This window comes from Pinus tabuliformis, chromosome 3_2 (assembly GCF_031772625.1).
Source record: "Pinus tabuliformis cultivar Carrire ecotype Pingquan chromosome 3_2, CPIR1, whole genome shotgun sequence".
NCBI classification, from domain to species: Eukaryota; Viridiplantae; Streptophyta; class Pinopsida; order Pinales; family Pinaceae; genus Pinus; species Pinus tabuliformis.
The window spans coordinates 1,012,398,805-1,012,414,330 of NC_142302.1; the positions used below are offsets into that span (position 1 = coordinate 1,012,398,805).

At 35.6% G+C, this 15,526-nt stretch overlaps 1 protein-coding gene across 1 annotated transcript; it reads left to right on the forward strand.

Annotated features, from left to right (window-relative positions):
• Window positions 1–6,552: 6,552 nt before the first annotated feature.
• Window positions 6,553–7,014, forward strand: LOC149184025 (pentatricopeptide repeat-containing protein At4g21065-like). Its single transcript, XM_089415192.1, has one exon. The coding sequence runs from the start codon at window positions 6,553–6,555 to the stop codon at window positions 7,012–7,014; it is 462 nt and encodes a 153-aa protein (XP_089271318.1).
• The last annotated feature ends 8,512 nt before the right edge of the window (window positions 7,015–15,526 follow it).

Here is a 15,526-nt window from a genome sequence, read left to right on the forward strand (position 1 = left end):
CATCGAACATCAACAACAAGTCCTCCAACTCTTAAAGGATAACCTCGTGTTGGCACAGAATAGAATGAAACAACAGGCAGATCAACATCGCAGTGAAAGAAGTTTTGATGTAGGTGATTGGGTATTCCTACGGCTACAACCATATAAGCAAATGTCCCTCAAGCAAGCTAAGAAGGATAATAAATTATCACCAAAGTATTATGGTCCGTACAAGGTGTTGCAAAAGATTGGTACTATGGCATACAAATTGGAGCTTCCTGCAGCTTCTCGATTGCACCCAGTTTTCCATGTTTCATGCTTAAAGAAGGTTATAGGTGACAAGCTCCCAGTTCAAACAATATTGCCAGAACTTGACGAAGAAGGAAAAATTATATTGGAACCAGAAGCAGTTATAGAAACAAGAACTCGACAGCTACGAAATCGATCAATTTCAGAGTATCTTATCAAGTGGAAGAACTTATCCGCTGAAGATTCCACATGGGAGGATGAGAATTTTATGCAGAAGTATCCTGAACTACTCAAGCGTTGAGGACAACACTTTTTTGAAGGAGAGGGGCATGTTGGGTCCCTATAATACTAGTGATTACCCCATTACTATTGTAGTTATACCCCTTATTTATATTGATGTACCCATGTAGTGCCCATATTGTTACTATTGTGCCACATAGAAGCCCACTATTGTTATTGTTGTGCCCTACAATATTATTGTTATGTAGGCTTTGATTGTATTGGGACCACTTAGACTCCTATATATAGAAAGGAGGTATTTTCATTTGTATCATCCAAGAATTGTTCATTTATGTAATGTAAAGGAGGTTGCCCCCTCGAAGAGGCTGAATTCTAAGTCGTGGATCTCTCTTTTCTATCTTTTTGTGAGCTGGTTTCATAACAGTGTCCATATCAAATAAATATTATGAAAACAATTTACAATTAAAGTTATTATCAATGATTGCTAGGTTTGCACAAAATGGGTATGTTCATGAGGTCTTCAAGCTCTTTCAGAAAACACCTCAGAAGGATGTGTTCCCATGTAATGTGGTGATTGCAAGGTTTGCTGTTGTTTCGAATAGGCCTTGAAGCTATTTCAATACATGCATAGGATAGGCATCAAGCCAGACTCTAACGCATTCACAAGTGGAGGCCTTGAAGATGTTTCAAGATATGCATAAGATAGGCGTCAAGCCAAACTCTGAGACATTCACAAGTGTTCTCTCATCTCGTGAAAGCTTGGCATCCTTGGGTTGTGGGAAACATATCCATGAAGGCATAATTAAAAGTGGATTTGAGCATAATATATTTGTGGCAAGTGCACTTGTAGACATGTATGCCAAATGTGGGGTTATAAATAATGTGCGTAAAGTGTTTGATGAAATGCTTGGCCGGGATGTGGTCTCATGGAATGCAATGATTGTGGGATATGTCATACAAGGGTGTGGGAAGGAGGTTCTATGTCTTTTTGAAAAAAAAAAAGCACTATGGTTTGAAACCAGACCATGTGCCCCTTGTTGGCGTTTTGTCTACATGTTGCCATGTAGGGCTTGTTGACAATGCTTGGAAATACTTTCATAGCATGAACATGAAAATTGAAAAAGTTAAGGTAGAGTTATATATTTACAAATCATTTGAAGACTAGTTCCATATGCATTTGCCGATAGTGAGATCGCCAAGGGAAAAAACATTTTTAGATGATTAAAAACATATTGAGAAGTAATAGTGAAATCCCTAAAAAAAACATTAAATTACGAGTATATGATTTTTGAATTTTAATATATTTACAAATAAATAATAATGCATTTTTTGAAGATAAAAGTTTCAATTCAACAACGAGTAGTGGGACCCATGAGGCGAAAAATATAAAAAAATATGTTGAGATGAGCAGTGGGATTTCTAAATAAAAAAATGTCTTAAACCATGAACAAAAGAATTGCTAAATTACATAGAAACTATATCCAGTATTAAATTAGTGGGACTCATGAGGGGAAAAACATAAAAAAATACGTTGAGGTGAGCAGTGGGATTTATAAATGAAAAAAATGGCCTAAATTTCTAAATTACGTAGAAACTATATCCAGTGTTGACAGGGATCAATGAATGACAAAAAGGATAAAAACCACTTTGAATAAGAATAAAACGCATTATACTTAAAAAAGATGAGTTGTGAAATCACTAAAAGAAAAAAACAAAACAAAGAATAAGAAAACAATACATGTTGGTTTGAATGCATCACAATAACACTCACAACCCTCCACATGTATAAGCCACCATAATGACGACCATAACCATCAAAACAATAACCATGAGCAACACAAGAACCCATACAAATCGTCTAAACAATCAAACCACCAACTCTCTACATTTCTTATTGGATCACGAAACACACTAACAACTACCACCCTTTGCATCAACAAGTCAATGGAGCATCTATGACTAAACAATGTGATAAGATAGAGAAGCCATAACCAAGAGCAAAACAATGCCAAATAGTTTAAAGCAACAGGAAAAACTCAAATAACCATTAACCATGAGTAGAAGCAACTAAAGAACATAGAGAAACCACTACATGACTAGCAACTAAGGAACATAGAGAAACCACTATAGCATGATTCCAATGCAACAATAACCATACAATCCTCTAATTCAAATCAATCACACACATTTACCATTGAGCCACATAACACATTAACATCCATTTAACACCCAATTACACAATAATACAATAATCCCAATTTGCATTAACTTCCACCATTAATATCTCCAATTTTTAATCAAAATTAGATAACAAAAATTGTTAGAATGATGAAGGAAATTAGTCTTCTCATCAATTTTAAACATTCATTAAATTTTTATTAGTCTAACTTAATTTGGAAATTGAAAAGATCTTCTAAAATCTTTACTCCATAAATTTTCGATATATCTAAAATTTATATAAAATTCAACACACACCAAAAAAACCATTAATAAAAAATATTCTAATAGCTTAAAATATATCATTTTATTAAAAGATTTGCCAACACACAATTTACCACAAGATTAAACAATCAAACCTATTGATCATCACAAAATAATAAATATACTCTACTTACCCACAATACCATAAGTATTTACAATTTTTATTTCTTTTTAAATTTTACCAATATAAAAATAAATAATCCCCTTTAAAATAATGTAAAATTCTTAATAATAAAAAACTAAAAATATAAAATTTATTATAAAACTTTAAAAATTCCTATAATTAACCATTTAACAAAAAATCAATTCCGCTAGTAAAAGCATTGTAAAGAATCGAAATACCATAACACAACAATGGATGGAAGCCTCTTTTCTTCTTTTATAAATGGTTTTTTTTTCTTCTATTTAAAATAAACTAACGGAAATATATATTCATGACCTAAAATATAAATTGAAAACGGTCCAGAGTTATTTTAAAAGTTAATCCCCATTTACATGGTATTTAAAATAGTGTAAAATTTTTAATAATAAAAAAATAGAAATATACAAATTATTTTAAAACTTCAAAATTTCTTAATAATTAACCATTTAACAAAAATCCTAATTCCTTTGGTAAAAGTGTTATAAGGAATCATAATACCACAGTATTACCAATGATGAAAGCCTCTTTTCTTCTTTTATAATTTGGCTTATTTTCTTCTATTTAAAATAAAAGAAAGGAAATATATATTCATAATCTAAAATATAAATTGAAAGTCATTAAATGTAACATTCAATGACATAACAACAATTGTTTTTACCAAGTTTTATTTACCATTGTTAATTTTTATTTAGTTTAATTTGAGTTGTTAAAATATTTAGGCTGAAAAGCGCGAACAGAGGTTGTTAAATATTAATTAAAAGATTTTGAATCAGTTTGCAAAAGAATTGGAGAATTAGTTAAATTAACTTTTGAAAAAATAATTGCAGACAGTTCATTCACCCTCTCCCTTGAAAAGGAAAAAGGACAGAACCCCGTGGGGTTGGAAAAAGGAGAGGAAAAACTATATTGTGATTATTTTCTTCCCAGAGCTGAGTAAGTTAGCCAGTGGGAAAGAAATTGTGATAAGAGCTGTGGCATGATACTTGAGGTTGGACATGGTCCTGACGCCCAAGGTACCAGACTGTTTATCATTGACAGAAGTGGAAGAGCTGAGAGGGGGATTCTGGAGGTAATAGCCAGATCTAAGGCTGGGTGGAGGGACCTTCCAAAATAAAAAAGTTACGTGCATAAATCACACTCATATATGAAAACAGATAAGTAATATTACTGTGTCAACAAATTATTGCTAGGAAAAGAATATATTGTCTGGAGAGAACTCATCATGAGCCAAGTACCCAGACTCTATTAAAACCCTAAAACCTCTGAGTTATTAAACCATAAGCTATATTCGAGCAGGACTGAAACGTCTATATATAGAAACAGAGTAATGATGACCATAGTCATATTATCATTCGAATCATTCACTTAATAACCAAAGATGTTCAGTTCACAGAATTAAACCAGTACAAAAATAAATTCAATCTTTCTATATATATATATATATATATCAGAAGCCGAGTTATCATGGCAGTTTAGATACAGTATTTAACATATATTCTGTATGCCAAAATGTACAGTCCGACTTCTCGTAGAAAACTCTTGGAACCAAACCGCTAGCCCAAGCTATCATAATGGTAATGCAAAGGCCGACCAGTTAAAAATTAACTAAATACAATCACTAACAGCAGTAGTATTCTAGCTGCAAGGCTTAAAATCATGTCTAATTACAGTTCTAAAAACCCTTTGTTCGTGGAGGACTATCTCTAAGAGCTCGAATTAAAGGAAATATTCTGAATCCAAACCCACCTGGAAAACGAGAACAGTAAGTTTATTTAGAGCGCTGGCACCACCCAAAAAGCCATGCTGCAAGAAGAGTTCGAATCACTGGAATGTGTACCTACACAAAGAACAACGGGTATGAGGACCAGAATCGATAATAATTTGACAACCGAAATGAATCTTGCAATAAAATGAGGATATTTACCTGGGTTGAGGTTTAGCATTCCTTGGAGCTGCAGACGAAGCCTGTAAGTGCACATAGAGCCTTAACATTAAGATGGAGAGTAAATTTCAACATAAACTTTATAAAAATTGTGAATTACCTTATTCTGCCACGTGGAATCGACCGCTCCACCAGAAATGTAAATCCATTCTGTGGTAGATGCCCCTATGCAAGGGAAACACTAAAAATCCCCATCAGTTGCCCATCAAATACGCATAGATTCATAGTAGAGAAGTCTTTAAACGGAAGGTCATGAGCTATTAGTTCAAGGTTTGCAGATACTTGTAAGGTTGAGGATTCAAGCATGGTGAATCGATGAACCAAGTCGCCCCTTTCGTTGCAGAGCTAAAGAGCCAAACCCCAACAGTCAAATGAACCTCTCATCACCGAAGAAAAACATTATCATATTCTGTCAGCCCTGAATCGTCAAGACCATAGATCAATCTAGATCTGATGGTGGAGAATGTGCCATCTGCATTGGTTTGAGACTCTTCCGAATGGCCAAGGTAAGAATCATTAAAACCAAACTATGTGGCCAACAGGGAGAAGGATAGTTGTGACAAGGGAGGGCCTCGGGGCTCTCTCGCCTAAATGAGGAGGAGGCATCCCCAGGTAAGTCCGCTCAGGCAGCGTTAATGCAGTGTACAACGATGCAAATGACGTGGAGTCCAACGAGGAGGTATATGTTTCCGTGGTGTTAATCAAATATCCACACTAACATTACCTATGATCTATATGGGTAGCATAAACTTTAAAAATCCCTTAAATGTGTTTGGAATTTGACCTAGAGTCGAATAATTTAATATTAACATAATTTCATTAACTGAATAGCTTTCTCTATTAGATTTAAAAAAAAAATTGTTGGGATAAGGATGTTACATTAAGAGTCATTTAAAATTAATAAACATGAGTTGGAAATGTTAGGTAGTTGGATACATGAAAAGCACTTCGTGAGAGCTCATAATATCACACTTGTTACATTCTCCTAATGCTAGTATAGTGAATAAGAGCTTCGTCAAGCTGACAAGCATTCATCGCATTGCCTCTTCAGTAAGACAGCGCATTCATCGCATCACCTTTTCCACAAGATTCCGAGTTCCATTTTTTCCATTTTATTTCTGATAAATCTTCTGGTAAAACCATTGGGTTCAACAAAGTGCAATTAAATTTGGAAAACCTACATAACTTAATTAATTTTAGTAGTACACTGATGTCATTGGCACAACAAAAATGTAGGCGAAAAAGTGAGGTGCAGTGATTCAAAAGGAAGGCTTACTGACCTAATAATAATAACTAGTAATTTCTTCTAGAAGGTACAAAGAGAAGTCGATAGGAGTGCTAAATTGAAAGAATTGTATTTTGGTTTCAAATAATAAATGTTATAATAAATTTAGGTTGTTTATTTTATTTTTGTTCTTTTATTTTTATTTATAATTTTGCAATCATATACATCAAGTACCATCTTAGTGCCCATATCAAATAAATATTATGAAAACAATTTATAATTAAAATCTTATCAATGATTGTTAGGTTTGCACAAAATAGGTATGTTGATGAGGCCTTCAAGCTCTTTAAGAAAACACCTCAAAAGTATGTGTTCACATGTAATGTAGTGATTGCAAGGTTTGCGCGGAATGGTTGTTTCGAAGTGGCCTTGAAGCTATTTCAAGATATGCATAGGATAGGTGTGAAGCCAGAGTTTGATACATTCACAATTGTTCTCTCACCCTGTGAAGGCTTGGAATCCTTGGTTTGTGGGAAACATATCCATGGAGGAATAATTAAAAGTGGATTTGAGCATAATATCTTTGTGGAAAATGCACTTGTAGACATGTATGCCAAATGTGGGGTTATAAATAATGCGCGTAAAGTATTTGATGAAATGCCTGGCCAGGTTGTGGTCTCATGGAATGAAATGATTGTGGGATATGACATACAAGGGTTTGAGAAGGATTCTCTGTGTGCCTTTTTGAACAAATAAAGCACTGTGGCTTGAAGCCCGACCATGTCCCTTGTTAGAATTTTGTCTGCATGTTACCACGCATGCCTAGTTGACAATGCTTGGCAATACTTTCATAGCATGGACATGAAAACTGAAAAAACTAAGGTAGAGTTCTATATTTACAAATCATTTGAAGACTAATTCCATATGTTTTGATGGACAATGAGATTGGTAAGGGAAAAAATGTGTCGCCGTGATTAGTGGGTTCACCAAATGTAAAAAATTATTGGAACAGTGGGCAATGAGTTTTTTATATTAAGTGGAATATTCGGTGCGGACAGGGATCAATGAATTAGAAAACAAAATATTGTAGGGATTTACAAGGCAAGTTCCTTAGATAGAACAACAAAGGACACTGCTCACAAACAGATCACAGATCAGTACACTAGTCTTATTGACATGGTTAAAACTCTCAAAGAGGGAAACAGTCCAGGACCTGAGCCAACATGGTCATTTCAGACAATTTATTAATGTAAAAGAAAGAAAATTTACATAAGCTTCTCTCATGAACGGTCACCTAAAAAATGACCCTCCATGGTCTTTGAATAGAGATCATAGACCAATCAGGTGTTAAGCCAAGGATCAAGTGTCGGTAATACTGAGGAGAGAATGAACCATAGGATCACTTCATGTCTAGAACATATTGTGACCTTCGGATTGTAAGTTACAAAAGGTACATACTAAAGAAACACACTTTACCTAACTATACACTAGACTAAGTTGTACTTAATTATTTCCTATGTGTCAGAATATCCTAACATCCCCCTTTAGGAAAAACTTGGGATAGGATTGAAGGATGTACAAAGATGACACAATAGGAGAAGGAAGGAAGCATTAGAGCCTATCCCCCCTTAGTGATAACTTCTTGAACTCCAACCATAAATCAAAGTTTAGTAAACTTCACCTTTGTGAGAGCCTTTGTAAAGATGTCTACAACTTGATCATCAGTTGAACAATATTTCACTTCAAGAACATGGTCGCGAATGGGCTTTCTGATGAAGTGCATGTGTAGCTCAATGTGTTTGTTGTCCTGATGTTAGATTGGATCTTTGCATAGTTGAATGGCACTTTGATTTTCACACCAAAGTGTGGTCAGATGCTGTTGTTGAAAACAAAACTCTCACAGGATCTGATGAAGCCATAGGGATTCCTTACTAGCTTTAATAATGCCACGATACTTTGCTTCTGCTAAAGAAAGTGAAATGGAATTTTTTTTCTTACAAGCCCATGTAATAGTTCTAGAACCAAGAGTTGGAGTCTGTTTATATAAAGCCAGGAGGTTGTTGCATATATATTTCTTCATGTAAGTCCCCATTCAAGAAGGCGGATTTAACATGCATCTGATGGACTTCCCATTTGAAAGAGGTAGCAAGGGAAAGAACAAGGTGGATAGAGTTCTTTTTGGAAACTGGGGAGAAGGTTTCATTATAGTCAATGCCTTTAACCTGTGAAAAACCCTTAGCAACAAGATGAGCTTTCTGTTTATTAAATTTTCCATCTGGTCCAAAATTGGTTCTATAAACCCATTTGCATATAACAAGTTTTCATCCCTTTGGAAGAGGAACAAGGTCCCATATATCATTTGCCAATAGTGAACGATATTCTTCATTCATAGCTGCATCCTAATTTGGATGGCCTAAAGCTTCTACAAAGGTGTCGGGATCATAATTCTCTGAAGCTTGAGCCAGTAAAGAAGAGGGTCTATCAATCTGATAACATGTATGATGCTAGTCTATAGGATCACTTGTAAGAGAACCTGTTGCATACTGAATAGCACGGATCCATTTTGGAAGCTGGGGAATTGAAAGAGGATCCCAAGAAGGTGGGGGAGGATTGTCATCCTTGATGTCATCATCTGAAGAAGGAATATTTTTAGACGTAGAAGGGATAGAGAGAGGTGGTACATCCTTTAAACTAGGCTCATAAGCCAATATATTTTCACCCAACTTTACATCTCTTCTAATGATAACATTTTTGGATTTAGGTTGAAGAAGTATATATCCTTTAACATCTTTAGGATATCAAACAAAAATACTTTTCACTCTTAGGTTCTAAGGCTTTATGTTTCTCATTTGGAATATGGGACCATGCTTCACTTCCAAAAACACAAAAGTGGTTTACATCTAGTTTAATTGAGCTCCATGCTTCTTCTGCAGTGATATTCTTTAAAACCTTAGTAGGAGTGTGATTTACTATGTAATTTGCACAGTGAATTGCTTCTGCCCAAAAATTAAGACTAAGTCCTTTAGATTAAAGCATAGAATTAGCCATTTCCTTTAAGGTGCAATTCTTCCTTTCAGCTACACCATTTTGCTATGGAGTATATGGAATAGTATGTTGCAATTGAATTCCATGCTTAGTGAAAAAGTTGATGAATTTGTTGTTAACATATTCTCTGCCATTATCAGATCTTACCTTAAGAATTTGATGTCTAGATTGTTTCTCAACAAAGGCCTTAAAGGCCAAGAACATGTTAAAGACTTTACTTTTGAGTTTTAATAATTATACCCAAGTACGTCTGGAGAAATAATTAATAAACGTTAAGAAATACTTGTATCCAGAGAATGAAACAACTGGAAGTGGACCACATAAATCACTATACATAAGCTATAAAGGGGCTGAGGTATGCCAAGAGGTATATTTTTCAAAATTATCCCAATGATGTTTTTCGAGTACACATCCAGAACAAACACCATCTCTGCAAGATACCATAGGAAGACCTATCACCATATTTTCTTTACATAGATTTGTAAGGGAGCAATAGTTTAAGTGATCAAATCACTCATGCCAAAGTTTGTTCACTTCATCATTATGAGCAGCAAATACTGAGGGAAGAGTGGATGAGCCAAAGTTGTTAAACTTATACAACCTTGTAGAATCATCAGCAATGCCAGTAGCTAAAATGTGTCTAGGATCTCTTAGGTCCTTAATTACAACATCATGATGTGAAATTTCAACAGTTTTACTTTCACTTGAATGAGTTATCTGATATACAGATAGAAGGTTGCACGATAAGGTAGGAAAACATAATACATCATTAAATTGGCCATTGTCTAGATGAATAGTTCTAGCCCCTACAATGCTAAGAGATCTATCATCACCAACATCTATATTTTTTTGTGTTACAATCATTTAAAGAAGAAAACATGGCTTTGTTTTTTGTCATGTGATAAGAAGCTCTAGAATCAATGAGACACTCATGAGAATGAGAAGAAGAAGATACATTTAGTGCATAACTAGACGAAGATGCTTGAAAACCACATGTAGAAAGTGCTATTCCTGAAGATGAAGTTGAAGTTGAAGAGTTCTCCAAATGGATATTACGATTCTTCATTGGTTCTTCCAAGGCTTCCATATTCTTAAAGCATTTGGATTCTAAGTGGCCATTACGATTACAAAAGTTGCAATGTCTATCAGTCTTCTTCCCTTTGTTTTTAGTTGCCTTATCATTTTTTTGAGTTGATATTTCGTTGTGAGACAGAAATTGCTTAGGACCCTTGTTTGGTTTAGGACCATTCTTTTTAGGATGCTGCTTCTTAGGATTCTTTGAACTTGGTTGTTGTTGGGGTGCTAAGGATTCCTTAGAATAGTTTCCATTATTAAAAAGACCAAGATGTAAGATTTTTTCCTACTCCCTTGTTAAAGAATCAAAAAATACATCAAAACAGGGGGACTTGTAGTCTTGTTCTTTAGAAATAAAGGCTTCTCTAGTATAATGGAAGGTGGAAACAAACATAGAGTAGGCTGGTCCTAACTTAGTAAGAATGGAATAGATAAGGCTACCATCTTCTTTATTAACCTTAACACCTTCCAATCGAAGTCTAAGGGTCTTGAACTTGGACAAAAAATCTTTAGTGGAAGAAAAATTATTGGGGTCCAACATAAGCAACTCATTTTCGAGTTGATGGGCTCTAATTTCATTTTTAATTCCAAAAACTTTCTTGAGTTGTTTCCTTGCTTCATCGGGGCTATCAATTTATGCGATATGGAATCTAATATCTGAAGATATAGACATCCCTATCAAACCATGTGTTTGATCTTGATTATTTTCCCATTTGGCTTGCTTATCTTCATCTTTAGGTTCAAACTCTTGGCTTGAGGCTGTTTTATAAACACCTTTACTTCTAAGAAAATCCACAGTGTAGGATAGCCATTGGAAGTAGTTGGTGTTGTCAAGAATAACTAGGCATGATCTTTCCATTTTAAAAGAAACTGAAGCAGTATATATTGAAACTAAGTGTTCCAATGGAAACATATCAAAAAGTTAGGCCAATTAAAAAACAACAGCTCTGAAAACGGCTTCCGGATGAAAATGTTATTGCTTTTTGAAGAAACATTGTTGAAGACGCTGACAAACCATATGAATGTTGGGAAGTGAATGATAATGTTATATTTAACACCGCCCCACCCCCTTTCCAAACTTAATCTAATTAGCTCACTTTTAAAAAAATATTACTTTATATGACTCACTTTTATAAATAAGTAAAATTCACTTTTACAATGGTACTTTATGAACTATCCACTAAATGACAACTTAAATAAAATATAAAGTGACTTTAGAATTATAAATGACTCACATTTTATAATGAGTGAGAAATATTTTACATAAAGTAACTTTAAAACATAAGTTACATGTGTTTTTTGAAAAAGTAACTCAAAAAAAATAAAGACTTGAACATATTGACAACGTTGGACTTGCTAACATGTCAGGGAATCTCCCCAGTAAGAAGTCTCAACTATACCTCAGACCATTTGGTGTAGGAGTCCCAATAGTGGGTCGTATGGTATCACCTTGACCTCAGTTGTGCATACAGGTAAGTAAAATTTCCTTGTTGGTAGCAAGGGTGTAACATGCACAACAATACAAGGAAGGTGTATGAACGGTTCTATCACACAAAGAGTGAGGTGAGTGTGCCCTTTGGAAACTTGTGAAAGCACATGGTTAAGAAGGGAACACACGAGAAAGGATGCATCACAAACTGGAAGGCAAGTAAGCTGACAATCTAAAGTGATGATTAAACCAACAACACATTTCAATAAGATTCATACATACATATACAAAAAGAGTCTATACACACATGTAAGCAAACAAATATATATATATATATATATATATATATACATATATGTATATATATATATATAGATGTATGTATATATATATATATACATACATATATATATATATATATATACATACATATATACATACATATATATATATATATATATACATACATATATACATATATATATATATATATATATATATATATATATATATATATATATATATATATATATATATATATATATATATATATATATATATATATATCATTTAGAGTAAACAAGATAGCTGAAATACAATAACGACATATGCATGAAATGTGTTGGCTCTGTTATATTAAGAAGTGAAAGTTCCAATCATACAGTATAAGCATGACTGACCACTAGTCCCGATAGCAGAACGTTACAGTCACTAACACCTGCTCCTCCAAAGAGATGTACTAGCACTACATTGTGGAGAAGCCAAGACTCGTTACAATACTCTCCAAGCTTTCTCTAAGATACTCGTATCAAAAGCTTGGCTGACCAAAGGCCTCTACAATGAGTTATGAGGTACTATATATAGCAAAGGGTGGGATGACCCTTGACATTCCCCCTTGTGACTGTTCGCCTACTCTCATGACTCTTCAACTACTCTATGATTGTTACATTCAACTATCAACACTTGAACTTCCACTTGACAAGATGTTACATACAATCTGAACATGTACCCATGTGAAAAAAAATAGGCTTGGGCAAGCCATGCAAGACATCAGTAACACTCAGACAATTGTGTTAAGACCAACCCTTTGAAATCCTTGCGATGATTGATGGTAGTGAACTAATGCCATGCTTGGTCGTCCTGATGGTGTCTATGCGTTTGAATGGTGACATCCTGCTGAAAGTTAAATCTTGCCTCCGTTACATCCAGGTACACTAATATGTCTCCTCTGTCCAACTCATCTAATAACATGCACATCATCATCTTGAGTGTAGCTGGACCAACAACATACTGATGCATAGTGTTTTTGTTGATCTCCGAGTGTGTGTTAGTGACCATGCACATCAACTTGTCAAAATACATGTTCAGATCCAGTTAGACTTGCTTCTTTTCTTCACCTGGGTGAGTGTGCCAAATGGGTGGGATTGCTTGCTTGTGCACAATGACATCCATGCTCCTGAATACCCTTACATGTAATCAACAACACTACTCACCCTATCTACTCCATGCCAGCTATTGGATGGGTCAATACCTTGTATGGGTGCAATTTCATCAGTCTGTTCATGTTGCATCTCCTGTTGTGCTTGTTCTTGTTCTTCTTTGAGTTGCTGCTTCACCACCTATATCTCCTTCTCTATTTCTCTCTCTGGCTTCGCACGATCCTCTTGTCACGCTATCACCTCATAGCCTCAATCTCCAAAGATGCTTTCATCATAGGTGGATCTGATTGAGCTTGCAACTTTGTTCCACCTCTGCACTACCAACAACCCTCCTTTTGCATTTTTCACATGCAGATGTGATACTGTTGTTGATGGTGTTGATCATTGTGATGCCACTGCCATTTAATCTTGATATCCTTGTCCATGAACAACTTGATGTCTTCATAGATAGGAAATTTCATAAACACTTGATTGACTACATCCCCAGTTGTGCTCTAAACAATGTCATCGACTCTTCTCTCCTGGAACCATTATACCTATGTTACTGAGAGGAAAATGAACACCTGTGATACTTGGAGACATAGAAACACTCATGACAAGCAATCTTCCAGTCGAAAACCAAAACAAACTGGAAGACTAACATGCAACATACCTATGTCACTATCTGTGAAGATTGCATAATTTTCACCGGGAGACTGGGAGACTGATTGTCAAAACTGCGTAAGGCATAGTCTAGGTTGTCGGGAGGCTTACTGACTGCTGGAACTATGAAATGCACAGTCCATCCTAGTCTGTTGAGGATTGAAACTGCATAATGCACAATTTCAGTCATGAGTGACATGCAGACCAAAAAATTGCATTGTGTAGTTTCTAGGGCCAGCAAGGCACTACCTCCTAGAATTGTGTAATGTAGGCATGGATGTCAGTGCTAGGCTAGACTTGCACAATTTCTGCAAGGAAGGAAGAGCCTTCACTTCTAGAAATGCACAATGCTAGTTGGGTAAGGCAAGGTCTGGGCTAAGGTAGCCGAGACCCGCTGATGGGAATTTGAAAACATGAGAAGTCTGAATGCATGGTGATACTAAGTGAATTCAACAATGAATGACCATTCATGCAAACAAAAAGTGAAGGATTCAGAAAATAGGAAAGCATGCATGTGTGTGAAATGGGTCGCCACAATAGCAATCATCGGTGCGAAAACAATGTCATGCATGTGACATCAATGAGATGCAAATGAAAACTGAAACGATGCTTCTACAAGGTAACATACATTGAAATGACAACAAGCGCTCATTAAAATCAAGCAGACAACACTCACACAAAGCAAAACACAAAAAGTGACATAGACATAGTGCAAGACATGTAAAGCATACTTACCTTGAAACAACTAAATTGAAAGTGCCGAAGACTCCTAGATGTGATGTGGGATGTCAGAGATGCAAGGTCGATGTGAGGAATGAGCTATGTATCATTTGGTTGATGAGTTTTGATAAGATTGAGGTTATGACGTGCATGCCACAAATTTAGGAAAAAGCGACACTTGGTGAGAGGTTTCTAAAATGAGATTTTCATGTAACCTCCAGCTGCTAAGAATAGATCCCTAGATCTAGGGATGCCTTTTGCATGCTGCCTTTTGCTATTTTGGGAAGAGCAGCCCATGCATGCAAATCAGTTTTGCTCGGTCTTGGAGGGAACCGATCAACCTGAAGGCACATGTAACAACCTGCTTGAATGAGAGGGATTTCCGGAATTTCTAAGAGGAACTGAGCTAGCTATCTCAGAGGGATTGTACAATTTTTGGGAGGAGTAGGTAACTATTGCACAATTTCTGGGAGGAGCTGGGATGGCTATCCTAGAGGGATTGCATAATTTTTTCGAGGAGCAGGTGACTGCTACATAGAATTGCACAATTTCTAGCTTGAGTTGCAGTGCTAGCTAGATTACACATTTTTTCCAAGGAAGCATGTCTGACTACTCTGCGCAATTTTGGAGCTCAACAGTTTGCCCAACTGATTTCGTAATTTTTGGGCTAAGTTGCAGTGCTAGGCCAGATTGCACAATTTTCCCAAGGAAGACTGTCTGACTACATTACACAATTTCTAAGCCCAGCGGGTTGCCCAATAGAGTTGCGCAATTTCTAGAGGGAAGGATCATTCCCCTCCAGAATTACGCAATTTTCTGAGGGAGCTTCTCAGCCAGCAACTAGCCCAAGTTCGAAATGGAAGCTTGTGAGGGAAGTGAAGAAAACTAACATGCACAGGCTGGCAAGCTGTTGAAAAAC